We start from the raw sequence: 17811 nt of genomic DNA on the forward strand, positions 1-17811 counted from the left end.
AAGCACAGTTTGTACATTAAGAATTTATTAGTATTATATCATTTGCCTATTAATTTAAACAGCCTAACTGCTTCTAGTTATCAACATCTTTTATTAATAATAAGTAAGTCTTTTTTGATTTACAAAAGTTTCTAACGACCTACATAAAATACTCAATATTTCACAATATAGAGTGGCGCAGAGTTTTGCATTTAGCACCAGTGTGAATTAATTTCATATTAAGTATTTAGTGTAGATTGTTTTACCAGTATAGTGCACAAAGAGTACAGAAATTGAACATTTCATAATTATGTGAAGAGGTGATAAACCATAAGCCACAGGCAAGTATTTCATGTAGGCATTCGGAAAAGTATTGACATGTGTAGTAACTGGAGCTTCAATACGTGGAAAATCAGATGATAAGAATATGAAATATTTTACTTTTTTCCATTAGTTGCACAATATACTGTACTGCCATAAAGTGTGCAGTAAATTTTCTTCTCATTTATATTCTGCATATTTTTATTTCAACAATATTTCAATATGTGTGATGGAGAATTATAATTTTTAAAATAACGATATACTGGCCAATGGTAATGAGGATATAAATTAATGCCGCAGTTTTGATTAGCTCCGAATAATTCTGGTCACCATGACGACTTGTTCTTTACCTCATATTGTATCATTATCACTGACCAGTATACTGATGTGGATTTTAGAAGAAAGACAGAGTGTCAGTCGTGATTCCATAAAAAAACTGATTTCTGAAATATTTTTAATGAGAGAGGTTTGAAAATATCCGAGCCATTTCTGGGTAAAGTCTTCAATATGTATAAAACTATTATTTTGTAGAAGAGAACTCAAATAAAATGAAGATTAGAAGGTAAAAATAAATTACAAAGGACAGAACTGATTGGCAAACTTTTGTTCAGAAAACCTTGTAAGAAAACATGATGAACGGAGACACAAATTTGAATGTAGCAGTAGAGTTATGATACCAATACCTGTAGAGCTTTTAAATAAATAAAACTATCACCCTGTATTGGTTTTTGTTAATGTTCTTTATGTACATTTAGGGATTTATCTATTACTCAGTCTAATAAATTATACAATAAGTTTAGAATATCTGAATTGGCTTATTTTTATCATCTTGTGAAAATACTCACATTTTCTGTGTAACCATGTAGATAAACTCCATCCCTGATCTTAGAAAACAAATTGCCTTGTCCGTTTCAATGTTTGAAGATATTAAAGACAAGGAGTAAGAAGGCATGTGCAATGCTACATCATTTTTTTTATTTAAATTTGGTAAATTTGTCATTTGACTTGTAAAAATAAATCATTATCTTCCTTGAGAACACATTTTATACATTTGGACAGCGAATCTATTTTTTTAAAATAATAGTTTTTTACTGAACACACTACCAGCAATTCGTCAACCAATTTATCTTAGGTAAGTTAATGCTTAATTTATTTTATATGTTTAGGGTGTTCCCACAGAGTAGAGATACTTCTAGATATTGATCTTGAACTTCTGTAGGTTGTAGTGTTTAAGAAAGACGTGCCTTGGTAGCTGATTCCACAGGCTTGCACTTCTTCAAAGAAAGGAGTTTCAATAAATTGACATTCTGGGCGTCTGCAGGCGAACTTGGTGCTCATGGGCCACGTCTGTCTGTCGAGTGGGTCTTGCAAAAACTGTTGTAGGTGGAATTATGTTGGGCAACTCCAAAAGAGCATACTGTGGTGATATCGGTAAAACAGAGTCAGGTTTCTGATTTCTGGAGAACTCTAGATCGCTTATAAGTTGAATTGCTCTCTTCTGTATTGAGTCGAGCATCTTCAGGGTATGCTTAGGAACCGAGCTCTGAATGTGCGAGCAATACGCCAAAAATGAACGAATCTGGGTCTTGTAGTGGATTAAAAGCGGTTCGGAGTATATAGCTTTTTGGTCTTAAAGAGGGCCTCATGTTTTTGTGAGCTGCAGTGCCAGCCTTCTTTCTAAAAACAAGCAGCTTGGGTCTTTGCTGCATTAAAATCAGATTGCTTCCAAACAATTCCACAGTGTTTTCAAGATCGCTATGATGACCTATTGATCCCTACAGATTTGGATGTTAGCTGAGTTTATAAGGGCGGCTGATTTGAACGACGACACCAGTGCTATCGTCGGCGAAGAGTCGTGTCGTTGATATACAGGAGAAAGAGTAGGTGACTTTATGTATCCCTGGGGAACGTCAGCGTTGACCTCAAACCTTTCTGAGGTGTATCCACCTGGATGAATCGGCCGTTGAGAAAGCTATTAAGCCAGTCGAGAAGTGCGAACGGCAAACTGTACGATCTCAATTTATTTAGAAGGTTGTTTTTTTTTTTCAATTTAAGTGAAGCTAGAACCTTAAAATTTTGCTATTTCTATGGCTCAAAAAGAATATTGATAATGGTACACGTTAAACAGTACTGAAGATTTCATTTCACTGCCCCCAACGGCGATATCAAGAAAAATTTCCACTTTTTCTCTGTTTCTTCCATTATTATTATATTCTGAAGATGTACATGTAGTAATGGCGCCTTACATTACTTTGATTTTCAAAATTGATTGTATAAAAATTAAGATGTTCCTAATTTAGGACTTAATCAGATAAAAAGTTTTCCAATGCCATCATTTCAAATATTCAAAAACGATCTAAGTTGTGTACAAAAGTATGGAGAGAAGAGGAAAGGCGGAGTATTTCATACGATAGAAAATATACTGTGTCCAACTGTATACAATAAATAACAGTTCAAAAACCTCACATCGCGTTGGTGTGGGCAAAGGGTATTGTTTGAATGTAGCAATTGTAGATGGATTGAGGTATGCCGAGTTGAAAAAATTGATATAATTTTTAACTCAAGCGCCGTTCGTTATTGAAAAATACTACTTACGTTGTGTCGTAATCAGCGGACTAAACTGTTGTACAACTCCAGCGGAATCCTTCGGTGACACAAACGCTACAAACTAAACACGTTCTGGAGCGGACGACATGTTTCGAAGCGCTTTTAATTTGTGCTAGGTAGCGGTAGCGGAAGTGAAATTTATTAAATCGACTTTGTTTTGTGATCAAACGTCAAATTGTAATCTTTTTTACAAGAAATATGATCGAATTCGTTTATGAAGATACAAAGCACCAAAATAGCATCTGTTTTGAAAATATAGCTGTCATAAAGTAACAAGACACAAAAAACATAATAGTCTTGACAGCGAACGCTCATCTGATTGGTAGCAGAAGCTCTACGACCGCTGAATGCGACCAATGTAGTAAATATAACCTAAAAGAAATTTATTCTGGTGCTAATATGGCGCCATATTTATTTGCACATGTCGATGGTAACTTTTCTCTTCCTCTCTACTTTCCATATACCAAATTAAATAAGTCTTGTCATTGCAAATCTGACAAATTTTAACTTTTAGTAACTGTCAACATTAGTATTTTGATTGACGTTTTAACCAATGGGCATGTATTAAATTAATTAACAACAAAAGGCGAGCTTCTAGAAAAATTTATGAAAAAATATTTTTTTTTTCCCAGCTTATTTACAATAGAAATAAATATCATTTTATCGCCTTTTCAAAATATAGTGAAAAGTGAGGTTAAATCAGGATGGGTTAAATTTTCAATTTTTCCAATGGCTGATGTGACCTAACCAATCACATTTACCTATAAAAAACTTATTATCCAATTACCGATATATCAAACTGATGCGTATTTTTTCAACATATCTATTGGTACTTATATGTGGACCAGTTCAAAATCTGCGTTAATACCTTAACTAAGACAACTGGCGATTTGAAATTTTACCTTCAATCCAAACAAAACAGTTGTCCATACTATTGATTTTTGTCGACTATATAATTTGACTTGCTTATTTGTTATAGAAATGTACTATTCGGGTATATTTTACATTTTTTGACTAATTATATTGAAAAGTCAAATTGATTTGATCAGTATTCTTAAATGTTTTTCAATATAAATAATCACATCTAACAAAATCACTAATGGCACTTATCGTTTCAGAACAAAGGAATGGTCCAACGAATTTACAAATTTTGAAATTCAATAGATCTGAAATGCAAGGTATCGACATTACAGTGGATACTGTTACTTATGTACCGGATGTTGTTAATGAAGGTATGTTTAATTTGCTTATTTTTATTAGTAAAACGTTCGGAGATGGTCTAATCATACAAAATTATTTTTTTAAATCATGACAAACTTAGGGAGATTTACTTGTATTTTTATGTCATCACTGTTAATATGAACATTTGTAGTCATTAAATGTCATGTAGAATCTGCTACCAAGTAACAGCTTCAAAGCTATAATACTGTTAATTAATTTTTGCACTATTTGTATTAAAAATAGGAAATTTAATTCTGTAGATTTAGAGAATTTTTTTAACCCCATCTATTGTACAATCTGTCCTTATGAAGGACAATAAGTATTTGGTATGGCTGTTAAAAGAAACTTGAAAGGGATTGTTTCAATGGACATATCCTAATTAACGCATCTAAATGTTCTTGATTTTAAGTCTCTTCTGTTTTAAAATTAGTTTTTTTAATAATTTTTGGAAGATAAAATTTGTGGTTTTGACTTTTCTTCAAGTCTTTATCAAAATATGATATTGACGCTGACAATTTGCGTATTTATATTAATCAATAGATCACCTATATCATGAACATCAAAATAAGAATAAAATCTAAATAGAAAATGTTCTAATAAGAAAAAATTAATTTATCTTTAGTCCTTACCTCTCAAATATATAGCAGTACTTAATCATTAAAATTATTTGAACATATCCTTATATAACCTAAAATTTTGCGATAATTAAAACTAAAAATAATTGTTCACCCCATATTAATATCATTTCTTACGTTAGTTGCTTGGCGAGCACTTTGACACGTGCACTATACGTCTGATTCTTCTTTTACACGTCATTAGGTACATACCACTGGAAGCTCACTATCATTTGAAGCACTTTGAAAACTATTAAAGCTATTAGTTGTGGGTTACTTTAAAATGTAGTGCAGAAACGAACATTTTGGGCATATTTTACTTTTTTATTTCCGTAAAGGAAAAAAAACTGCTGCTGCTCACAAAAAAATATGTGAAGTTTATGGTGCTGATTGCTTAACAGAGCTCACGTGTCGGAATTGCTATAAAAAATTTCGTTCCGGAGATTTTCCCTCAAAGATGAGCAACCTTCTGGTCGGCCTACTGAAGTTGATGATGACCAAATCAAAGTCATAATTGTCATATAACTGTTCGAGAGGTTGCAAAGAGGCTACATATGTCCCATACAACAATTGAAAAACACTTAAAATGTATTGGGCTAGTTAACATACTTGATATTTGAAATTCATTCAACACAAAAAATCAACATCTGCGATAAGCACCTTAAAAGAAATAAAACCGACCCTTTCTTGAAAAGAATCATCACTGGTGATGAAAAATGGGTCCTTCACAGTAACATAGTTCGAAAATGATCATGGAGCAAACACAATGAACCAGCACAAACCACATCGAAAGCTGAAAAACAATAAAAAAGCTCATGCTGTCAGTTTGGTGGGATTACGAAGCTGCTTCCTGGGGACCAAATGATCAATTCTGATGTTTACTGTCACATTTAATGGAACTGGATGAAGCAATAAAAGAAAAACGGCCAGAATTGTCAAATCTGAAAAGTTTAGTGTTCCACCATAATAATGCGAGGCCTCACACATCATTGACAACTCGTGGGAAACTATTGAAGCTTGAGTGGGAATCGATGCCACATCCCCCATACAGCCCTGATCTGGCACCAACTGATTACCATTTATTTCGAAGTTTGCAGAATTCTTTCAATGGTTAAACTTGAACGAATGACGATGACCTTCAATCGCATCTGGTTCAGTTTTTTAGTGATAAGGACTAGAAATTTTATGAGCGCGGAATCATGAAGTTGGAAGAAAGATGGCAAAAGGTCATTAAGCCAAATGGAAAAAATATAAAATTGGTTTAAAAACTATTCTTTATGAATCAATTATCACTGCTGTCAGATGTACCTGAAGTTCGAACTCATTTTTGTATCATATCAGTTGAAAAGTAGGTACAATTACCATTGATGATGTATACAGTAAGAACGACAAGATTAGGGGTAAAAAACCCTAAAGTCACCCTTGCAATGCGACCTCTATAATTTATTTTGACCGAAATCCTACTAAAACTAAAACTATTAAAGCATTTTCAATAAATACATAAACTCATCACCCCAAAGTTATCACATTTAATGAGATCCGGTGAGCGGGGAGGACAATTATTTCCTGGTCCAATTCACTTATTTGGATTTTGTCGGCTTGAAAAGTCTCTCACATTGATACTAAAATGAGGTGGTGCTCCATTATGCATAAAACAATAACATTCATAATGGTAAGACAACAAATAACTCCAGAAGAAAATTCAAACAATGATCGATGAGGTCAATCTACACATTTATATTAGATTAACGTTGGAAATGTCGAGGAATTATTATTATTATATTTTGAGGGTTTTCATCTGAGTACTCTTGATAGTTGTGCATATTTCTAACACCCCTACAAGTAAAGAAAGTCTTATCAACGAAAAGATTTTTCTTATGAAAGTGAATATCCTGACGTAAAATAAATCGACAGAAATTCACTCGCTGAACCAAGTCTTGAGTTAATAACTCTTTCACTATTTGGGCATGATATAGATGGAGTAAATTACGTTTAATAGCTCGCTCTTCAGATGGTCTTGATATACAACTCCATCTAAATAAAATTCTAGTGCTAATATTATGTCGTTTATCCTCAATGAAATCCAAAATAATATGTTGCACACTAATTTGAACAGGACGTTCTCGATTAACACTAGGAAACTTCCCTGTTTCTCGAGCTTGTCTTCCACGCTTCTTCTTTTATGCGGAACACTCTTTATATACTGAGTTCATTTACAGCATCACCTGCTCTACTTGTGGTATTAAGCTCCAAAATTGAACAGTATTTTTTTCATAGTAAAAGTTACGTAGGATCAACTGGACCTGTTTGGTATCTTCTTGAATTCACTATACGAGTATAGTACTTCTTGTTGGAAATTCTTAGTTGATTTTAAACTTCGGTTATCCAGGTTGAATATTTGTCTAAGACTTTTCTTAATTTTGTTTAGTAATTTAGGGTTTTAGATTTTAATTAAACCTCGCTCACATCTAAAGATATAGCTGTGAAACATTATTTGGCATATTTTATTTCATTTTTTTGTTACAGAGATAGTAAAAACTGACCTGGAAGAAGTTGAAAATCGTCTTCACAGTATTAGATTGGATCATGACTATTATATTAAGTCAACTGATGTGACAAATTCGTCAATCCTACTTAAGGAAGATGACGAGCTAGCTAGGACGCTTAGTATACTTGATGGTCCAGAACAAGCACATATATCGGCATTGAATGTCACTGAACCACCTCCTTTAGTAATGACGACATCAAAAACTAAACCAAAGGTTAATTTGATACAATCTATAACAATTAATCCTTCGAGTACTGGTAATAAAGCAAATTCATCTGGTCCTCCTGTACTAACACCTGAAGTTCCGCTTCCTACGTTAACTAAAATTGATAACAAATCTTCAGCGTTAAGGGAAAGACAAGAGAAATCAAGTAATTCCAATAAAGAGAAGAACGATGAGGAAACAATGGAAGCTGAACCACCTCCCAGACTCTCCCCCAACTTAACTCCTAGAGCCAAAATGAAAACGGTTAAAACAATCAAAACATTAAAACCTAAAATTACGAAACCTAAAGAAGTAGTTCAACAGGAGAGTACAGATGAAGATGGTGATGACTATTTAGATGTCGAATTAGATACATTATTGGAAGAAAATAGTGATGATTCTGACTTTGATATCGAGCATGAGAAAAAAATAAAAGCAGCTGCAAAAAGAATTAATAAGAGATTCAAACAACTCGATTCAAAGTCGACGCCGATAAAAACACCAAGAAAAAGAAATAAGAACAAAGAACAAAAAAAAATAAGAGCAACAGAATTGTTGGAAGAAAACTTGAAACAGAAAAAAGAAGAAGCTAAAGTAGAAACGAAAGAAATAGACAAATTAGTAGAAAAAGAGAAGCAAGAAACAGAGGTAAAACCTCCAGAAAAGAAACCTGCAAAAAAAGAAAAGAGAACACCGAAACCGATACCTGATGATTTTGCTTTATTTTCTACACCAGATATTATTAGACGAGTAGGTGGTAAGGATCCAGCTACTCCGACAACACCTGATACTCCTAATAAACCAGCGAAAATTGGTTTTCAAGAATCGCGAAAATCTGTAGAAAATCCGCAGTCTGTTGTTAAAAATAGACTGAGTGTTGATTCTAATGAAAAAGAGAAGGAAAAGGACAAAGATAAAATAACAAATAAGGTAAACAATTATGTCAATTTTGTATTATTCTATTTTATTTACTTTTGTTATCACATTTTCTTTAACCGAGCTTATAAACAAATTTAAATCCTTTTGTTGTCAAAAAATACCAACAAATTATAACATTCATATTTTTTCTTTTTTGACTAATTTGTGCTGTATGTAGGGCAGAAATTTGTGTCCAAATGTAAGAGTAACTGTCCTCTTCTCCTCTATCTTTATACCTTTTTGATGTCACCTAGATTGAAAATTGAATCTTATTCCCAATATCCAATGTTCCAATTATTTTCTATCAAGTTTCGTTTATTCTGCCCTAGTAGAGTTCAAATGGTTTCTACTATTCAGAAGAATGTTTTGCGGCAAGCTCTTCACGGAATATGGGATCCTGCTATTGCCTTGCATGTATATATTTAAAACACTTCTGTGTATTTATAGGGGTGTACAAGATAAGGCAACTCACTCTGATGTTCATAGTTATATCATCAGAAGTGTAGGTGGACTCATTGTACCATTCTCTAGTCAGCGTCAAGCACAAACTTGACTTTAGATTTGTATATAAGTTTCTATACTTGCTTACTGATAAGAGCGTGAAAAAAATGAGATGGAGCCGGCTTTATAAAGTTTCATAACAATTTTTAGATGTAACTTATTTCATTCTTACATATATGTTACATCTGATATCTTATTTGATGAAAATATTCGTTTCACTTTGTTTAAATTTTCTACCTAATCATCTCATGTAATTGATAACCACTTATTGCTTTATTATTGGGGCTAATCGTATCGTATCATCATATTACTAGGCCAATCTCTTTGTATTTATTCCCTGTATCATAATGCTTGTTAAATTTGACTCTTCTGTGGCATTCTTTAAATCATTTGAGTTGTCTTTCATATGTTTGATTTATCTGCTTTTGTTTATTTTTGCCTATTGTATTTAATTCATTCTTAGAATCTTTATAGTTTTGTTTTTATTACCATACATATGTTAACAAGTGTTTCCTTCTGTGTATTTTTAAATAAATTTGTGTATTTTGTAGGTTAAAGAAGCAGACAAAAATAAGGATACTAAAGAAAGGCGAATCAGTCAAGGAGAAGTAAAAGCAAAACGATTAAGTGTCGACGATAAGACAAAACCCAAAGATATCAAACCTGAAAGGAGGATATCAGATGCGAAGAAGACCGAAAAATCACTAAAGTCCTCAAAGCTCCTTGATGCATCTGCCGGTTACGGGGAAATGGCAACAGTGGAAGATATTAGAGCTATTATTTTAAGTGAAGATACTAAGACGTTTACGATAGATCCAAATATACATAATACTGTTAATCAAAGCCTAGATTCCAGTAACATTAATTTGGATACTACTGGGTTAGATTTGGATCCAGCTCTATTGGAAAATTTGAACAATGACGAAATTTCTGAAGATATTCTTTATCAAGTCGCTCAGTCATTGGTATCTAATCCAGAGCTACAAAATGCTATAGAAAAAGGGATCAATGAGGGTGTTTTAGATCCCATGGCAGTTGATAATGTTAATGTTAGGGAAGCTAATGTTTCAGAACCAGTAAGTAGTGACCTTTTTTTAATGATTCAATGAAACCTGTAATTACATGCCATATATACATATTCTCTTCCACCTTATGGTATAAAAGTTAAAAACTTCTTAATCTCTCCTTTTGTTCATTTAGATAATTTTTTTTTGTTAAGTATTACCTCTATTAAGTACATTTTTTCTTCTTTCTTATCTTCCGATTTAATTTTTTCCTATGAACTTTGCTTTTTGTATCTTCTTACTTGTTTCCTTGTCTACTCTATATACCCCTTTCTGCCATTATAAATCAGAATTTTGTCCCCGTTTAATTTAGGAGCATATCTACACACATCTATGTAAATCAGGAACTTGTAACTCTCTTTCATTTAATTTTGCCACAGCGTTCCTCTCTTTCATTCTAGTAATTTTATTGCTACTACCTTGTAATCCCTTGTCAATTCCATTTATTCTTAATGCCCACTGATATGGTTTTAATAGGATTAGTGATTAGTACAGAATAAAGATTAAAGCAACCTGAATATACAGTTTTCTATCAACATTTACTGTTTCACTGAATGATACTAATTTAAACAATGAAGCTATCAAAAACCAGAAGTACCATTTACACTGTCTGATAGTCCCGATTTTTTTCCACTTGTCCTGCCAAAGAAAGCGTTGGTTGTGTCATTATGCCACCAAAACAGACATGTCAATATACAGAAGACTTGAGCAAGGTATTCTCTTTTATTAAAAAAAGCTAAACTTGATTCAAAAGTTTTTTTTAAGAAAATATAACAGCGAATATTCAATTGCATCTGGTGGAAAAACCGACATTACCAAGCATAATTTAACAAACAAACATAAACAACTTTTGGAATCTGCAGCGTGCAACTTAAAGTTTTTGTCAATCTTTGAAATTTATTAAATATATTTACCATACTTAATTCTGGACGGATTCTAAAATGAAGAGTTAAAATTCTGTATTTTTTAAAATAGAATTCATAATGTGTTTTACTACTTAAACCATAAATGTAACGAATAGCTCTTTTTTGTAATTTGACGATATATTCGAAGAGTACAAGACCCCCAGAACCGCAAACCATAGCGAAGATACGATTCGAACAATGAGTAATAAGCTCCAGTTAACACGTGAGTGTTGGTGTAGTGGTGGTGTAAACAGTGTATTCAGTATAATATGTAGACCAAGAAACTTGATCAAATTTGAGGATCGTATTAAGTCACTGGCCTCTACGACCCGACCCGAGAAAAAATGTTTCTGCAAACAGACGAAGACTGAGGCAGATATAAAAAAAATATTAACGCCTCATGCAATACAAGAAAGATTTAGAAGCTGTAGATTATATTTCAATTTTTACAGATGCGTCTAACCATGAAGACTTAAAACTTTTCCAACACCTGTGCGTTATTTTGATAAAAAAATAAAAATTTTAGATTTTATTTCACTTCCAGGGGAAATTTAAGAATTAGTATTAAAACCTTATTTCAATACTATACATAAGAATAATTTAGTGGCATCTTGCGTTGATAATGCAAATATATTTATGGTGTTGTAGCTAGAAAAGGCGAAAACAAAATTTACTCACAAGATACAACGTATCATCTTCATATACCTAAGGTAAACGGTATGTTAGAAAATGATAATTTGGTTATAAAAACTCACTTCAGGCAGGGTAGTTGTGTAATTCTGAGTGGTTGAAGAGACTGTAGTAGTCAATATAAATATCACCAATAGTTCCAGAAATTCTAAGTTACGCATTTATTGAATGTTTTTTGTTTTTGCTTTACTACTTTTTCTGTATTCAGTGAATAAAATGATTTTGTCATGTCATTTTTATTTCTATTGTAAATTCATAATCTTATATACTGATGATTACTTTACTTCCATTTATTATATCGTTTGTCCAAACATTTTCTTTTTGGATTATTTTATTAAGTTGAGTGTTTTAAAGATCAATGAATTCATAAAAATAAAACCACAATGATGATATATTTTATAACACTTTTTTTAGACTACAAACGATAGAATTATACAAGGGGCAACACAAATAGTAAGACCTGATGGTAGAGTCATCATCATACCACCAGTAGAGAGGCCTACGACCCGAAGCCGAAATAAAAAACCTCCAGTTGAGGAGGTTAAACCTCCCAAGTATGTAAAATATATTTTTTTGGAAGATACCGTTTATAACTTTAGGATTATGTAGTTTTTGATATAGACATAGTTTTTTATTATTTATTTCAGCAACATATACAATATGCCTTGAATATTTCTCTATGGAGACTTCTGATTTAAGTTTTCATTAAATACTTTTGTTTATAGACCGGTTCACAAACCTCTGGACGAAGAACACGTGTCCGGTAATGAACTTGACAGTTCCAATGATGAAGAAGAAGAATCTGAAGATGACCCCAACAAACTATGGTGTATATGTAACCAACCACATAATAATCGTTTTATGATTTGTTGTGATACTTGTGAAGAATGGTATCATGGAAAATGTGTCAATATTACAAAAGCTATGGGACAACAAATGGAAGCAGAAGGGAGAGAATGGATTTGCCTGTTTTGTAAGGTAACATATTCAATACTTAATATAAAATACTTAAGTGTATCAAATATTGAATTTAATCAATCATATAAATCTTTTTGGGGTTGGAAATTGAATTATTCAAATTAAACACAAAATCTCATGCAGTATGAAAAAAGTTACTTGAAGCTACTCGGCGAAGATGTCCTACATGATTAAATTCAATTGAAGCTTCCTGTATCAAATACACATCCATTGACATAAATGAAGAACAAGCAGTAAACTAATCACTAAAAATTTTCATTCCGGTTTTAGCTAAGATATAATAAAAAACTGGTTTTAGACTGTTATCTAGTGGATATTGATCACGTCTGCCTGTCGATTAGATCTTGCAAATACTACTCTAGGCGAGATTATGTTTTGACAGCTCGGGAGAGCATTTGCCGTGATCGTAAAGGTACACAGAGTCAGGTCAGCGACCTTTCTTCTGTTTTCTAAGCTGATACATGTTTCTGGGGAACTCTGGATCACCTATAAGTCGAATTGCTCTTTTCTTTATTGAGTCGAGTATCCTCAGGGTATACTTGGGAGTTGAGCTCCAAATTTGCGAGCAATACTCCAAAGATGGATGAATCTGGGACTTGTAGAGGATTAGAAGTTGTTGCGGAGTAAAAATCTTTTTTGGCCCTAAAGAAGGCTCGAAGTTTTTGTGATGCTACCTTAACTAATTCGGCCACGTCACAGTGCTAGGACGTATGGACTCCAAACCTCAACATCCTTCATTTTTCCTGTTCACTCAACATTTTTAACTATATTTCTATTGTTAACATAGATTAAATTTCAAATTAAATGAAAAATATCTATTACAGATGTACAATTTCATTCTCTTCATAGTTGTTTTCTCACCTCACCGGGAATACATTAAAAGTGGCAGTGGAGCAAGTATTATTGTTAAATTTAAAAAAATACAAATGATTAAAACAAGAATTTTCCAATCAATGATTATGATAATAATAACATCCAAGTGTATGTAAAATTCCCATGTTTTCCCAAGAAAAAGTTGGCTAAAATGTTCATACCATTACTTTGATTATCAATGACAATGACCCTTGCAAACTGGAAAATATGATAATATAACGAATCGAGTCTACTTTGAAAGAAACGAGTTTTGAGTCTCTTGCATTTCTCCTATATATATATATATATATAAAACATTTCTACTATATTAATTCTAATAATCGTAATTTTTTAGGTAACTTTCATACCCATATTACGATAAATAGTAAATTGATATGTGAATAGAGTAACATTCCCCTAATTATTAATTTCTTCTCTATCATGTTCCTGTTTCATTCCATTCAACTTTTTATTATTTTCTGGGAAATTCTTGTAAAAATCTTATTTATATTGCGATAAAATTTAACCCTAATTTCCACATTTTCTATATATATACACTTCCTTTATTTCGTCTTATACTATGTTCCATACTATCCCGCAATTTTCTGTTCATTTTTGTACTCCTTTGTACTTCCTGTTTGTTCTTCTACTCTAACATCAAAGTATTGATTGGACACCTTTATCTGAATTTCTCCAAATAAATTTTCCTCAAGATCCTTTTCCAATTCTTCGACCTCTCTACCATTACATACTTTTCTATTTTTTCCCTTACGTTAACCCAATTTTTTTCAATATCTATTCTCAGATTTTGATTTTGATCTTGTCCTGAAGAAGCTCATAAAAAATGTCCTGTTTTAAACAATGAAATGTTCACCCAAAGCAATGTAGGGATAGAGAAAGAGCATATTGAAAGTGATAAGTAAAGATGTGTGAATTTGAATTATAATATTATTATTAATTATAATTAAAATGAAAACAACTCTTATATCTTCATATTACACTTTGAATCAGCATTATAGTTCCAAATTTTATAAAATATTGCTTAATATTACTCAAATGGTGGATCGGTAAATCAAAGAATATTTCGGTTTCTGTAGAATTCCAATATAGGCACTTATGACCATTCTTTCTAAATCTCTCTCTATTATGTTATGCAGACGAAATTGCGTGGTTTAACTGATGAACTAATAGAGCATTTCTTGTTTTTGTAGGATCCCAAACTAAAAAGGCCACAGGCAGCAGCTAGAAGAATCCGAAAAGCTTCCAGAAATTCTAGGACGTCTACAGAGAGTACTGGTAGTTTTGCCAAAAAGGCAGAAGGAGCAGTGAGTGCTATTCCTTGCGTGGTTTGTCAGAAACCTGCGAGGTCAAATTCAATTTATTGTAGTGAAAGTTGCATTTTGACGCACGCTCAAGGAATCGAAAGGGTATGCATCTTTCTAGTTTCTATATAAATAATTTTAAGTTCACATTATTTGAAAAGTCAGTGAATTACTTTCATCAATTGCATTCTTTTGTTCATTATCTAGGGACAAACCTAAACAGTAAGCTTCTATAAGCATGTTGAAATAACTGCTAGTAAAGCAATATAAATAAAATATTGGTGGCATTAAGAAACTTAAACGGTAACACTTGAGGCTATAATTCGGCAAAAAATTCTTGTGAGCCCAGTAATCTTGTATGGGGGATAGTCTTCATACCTTTGCTGTTTGAATTGGATTTATAAATTACACGAATTACAAAACATATAGCATTTCATAGAAAAATCTCTTTTCCCTCTGAATTATTCCCCAATTAAAATAACCTTATGTAAGATAAAGAAAACCTAACCTAATTGAAGCTATCCATTCCTTGCTTAACAACCTCATGAAGCAGATCTTAATTAGAATGTACATAAAAGTCGATCAAATACAAACGTGGACGTCTTTCCTATCTCCACCATCTTCTAAACTAGATAAACTTCCTCCCCGCACCACAACCGCAAAAAATTATAAAATCTTTCATAAATCTAGTTTACAAAGCCAATCCAGAAGTCAACTTATCTAATTATTGGTAAAACCGCAAGTACTAAACATCTACTATGTTTATTAACTTGGCCGATCGGAAGTATAGCCCTCAGGTGGTCAAAAGTGACCTTTTCAGAAAAAATAAATTTCAAAACGCTTGTGAAACTTTTTGGACACAATCGAGTGCAACTGAAAAATACAATATTATTAACATTCAAACTTATAGCATGGAATAAGAATAAATTTAATAAGGTTTATTATTATATCTATGTAGCTAGTAGCTTGGTAAAATTTTGTTCCGATTCCTAGTTTACTCACCTGCTGGTCAAATAATATATGTTCTTCAAATTAATTTTTTAAATACATTATGTCATTTGATTGAAGATCATTGGGTTTTCGTTATTCTTAAGTAGAAAAACAAAGTGGGAAATACTTTATTTGTATTTTTATCATGATCAGTTTGATTCAAAAATAATAAATAACAAATTAAAAGAAAAGCTACAGCTAGCAACTACAATAATTTAAACTCGTATTTTTGCACGAAAAATTTAGTTAATATTCAATATATTGACGTTTCAGGTAGTGGTGTTCGAAAGAGCAACTGGTAAAATGTTGACTGGAAACAAAGCTCCAAGTGCAGCGAACCTCGATCAGTGGTTAAAAGAACATCCTGGTTATGAAGTTGTTAGATCGGGAGGAAAAGTAGTCACAGCCAAAGTGAGTTCAATTATCAATATTTTAATTTAAAAATTAAATTGCCTAAAAAGATAATGAAGCAAATCAGAACTTATTAATGGATTTCAATGAATTATGGTTTATTTTATTAGTAAACTATTATGTAGGTATCAAAATACTGAAAAATTGAGATTTTCTTTGTGTTTCAACAAAAAATATTTAAATATTTTTTTGAAAAACTGTGTAAAGCTATAAGCCCCAGAAAAATAGTTTTTCTGTTAGCTTCTGTAATTTATATTTTTCTAGCAAATGGGATTGTTCTGTTCTTCTTATATATATATATATATATATATATATATATATATATATATATATATATATATATATATATATATATATTTGTTTAAAGTAGTTTTTTTTGGTATATGATTCCCTTTCATTTGTTGAAACTCCCTATCACATTTCAACTATTTTTCTCTTCCTCTAGCTGTTTTACTTTTAGAACTAATATTGTAATTAAAATTTTTGAAACAAATCGCTGGTAAAATCAATGTACCATTACCCCAGCGTCTTTGGTTTTTATTTTTGGAAAACCTTCAATTGGTAAATTAAAACTCAATAAATACGTGAATCTTGTTTTTTTACATTTTAGAGAAATTCTATAAGATATAGTATTTATTGTAGAAGCCATGTATTTGGTGAAAGTTGAACTTTTAAAATACTATTATTTTTTACAGCCTGGAAATTTATCACAAACCAAACTTAAATTAGTGAAGAATAGTAACAACCAAGGAGTCTCTTTAGCTGTGCAGAAAAAAGGTGGAATTAATGTGGGGGTTATGAAACATTCTCCAAAACATCAACAACAGCAGTTGGAACAGCAGCAACTTCAACATCAGCAAGTTAAATCAGCACTTAAAGCTTCTCTAATAGGAGCTAAACAAACTGCTAACAAAGTACAAGCATCTCCTAAAGAATCACCAAAATTAAAATCATCCTCAGATCAACTGAAAAGTCCTACAACTGTAACACCACAAAAACCGAAATTGCTACAAACAAAATTGAAGCAACCCCAAGGTAGTACTGAGAAAAAACTTAAATCTACTCCTGTTAGTACTGTGGGAATGAAGGAGAAGTTAGCAGCAATTGTAGCAGACAAATCTCCAACAACAATAAAAGAAAAATCATCACCGACAATGAAAGAAAAAAGTACTGTAGTGCCTAAAGAAAAACCTGTGGTGAACAAAGATCGGACCCCTAGTGTAGGTACTAAAGAAAAAACTGCTGTAAAGACGCCCAAGCAAAGAAAGGTAAAATTGTTATTAGCAAAAATGATTTTAATTGAATTAATTGTGTGTATTTATTATTTAGGATAGTGTAAAAGATAAAGAAGAAACGACGCCACAAAAACCAACAGAAAACATTAGAGAGACAGTAAAAAACACAGTTTGCGAACAATTAATCAATCGTTTGAAGGGAGTCGATGATTTAAAACTAACAGATGATGAAGTGAAGTCTATGTCAACTGAAATAGAATCACAATTATACAAATGTTTCGGTGATACAGGTCAAAAATATAGAACTAAATATAGAAGTTTGATTTTCAATATAAAAGATGTAAAGAATCAAACTTTGTGGAGGCGGATTTGTGAAAAAAATATAAGTCCATATGAATTGGTAAGTTTAACTATAAAATCCCCTAGGCTGTAAAACCTACCATAACACTA

General features: G+C 32.0%; 1 protein-coding gene across 3 annotated transcripts in view; it reads left to right on the forward strand.

Moving 5' to 3' along the window:
- Positions 1-17811, forward strand: part of LOC130451373 (uncharacterized) — a 39422-nt gene that overhangs the window by 3481 nt on the left and 18130 nt on the right. For all 3 annotated transcript variants that reach the window (XR_008910714.1, XM_056790355.1, XM_056790365.1), the window contains exons 3-11: positions 4026-4139; positions 7269-8425; positions 9466-9990; positions 11988-12127; positions 12299-12551; positions 14615-14830; positions 15989-16126; positions 16822-17394; positions 17456-17761. Coding sequence is in view for 2 of the 3 variants with exons in the window: in XM_056790355.1 (XP_056646333.1) it covers positions 4026-4139; positions 7269-8425; positions 9466-9990; positions 11988-12127; positions 12299-12551; positions 14615-14830; positions 15989-16126; positions 16822-17394; positions 17456-17761 (3422 nt within the window). In the remaining variant the exon portion in view is untranslated. The remainder of the gene's footprint in view (positions 1-4025; positions 4140-7268; positions 8426-9465; positions 9991-11987; positions 12128-12298; positions 12552-14614; positions 14831-15988; positions 16127-16821; positions 17395-17455; positions 17762-17811) is intronic.

The sequence above is a fragment of the Diorhabda sublineata genome, chromosome 1 (genome assembly GCF_026230105.1).
Source record: "Diorhabda sublineata isolate icDioSubl1.1 chromosome 1, icDioSubl1.1, whole genome shotgun sequence".
Taxonomy (NCBI): Eukaryota; Metazoa; Arthropoda; class Insecta; order Coleoptera; family Chrysomelidae; genus Diorhabda; species Diorhabda sublineata.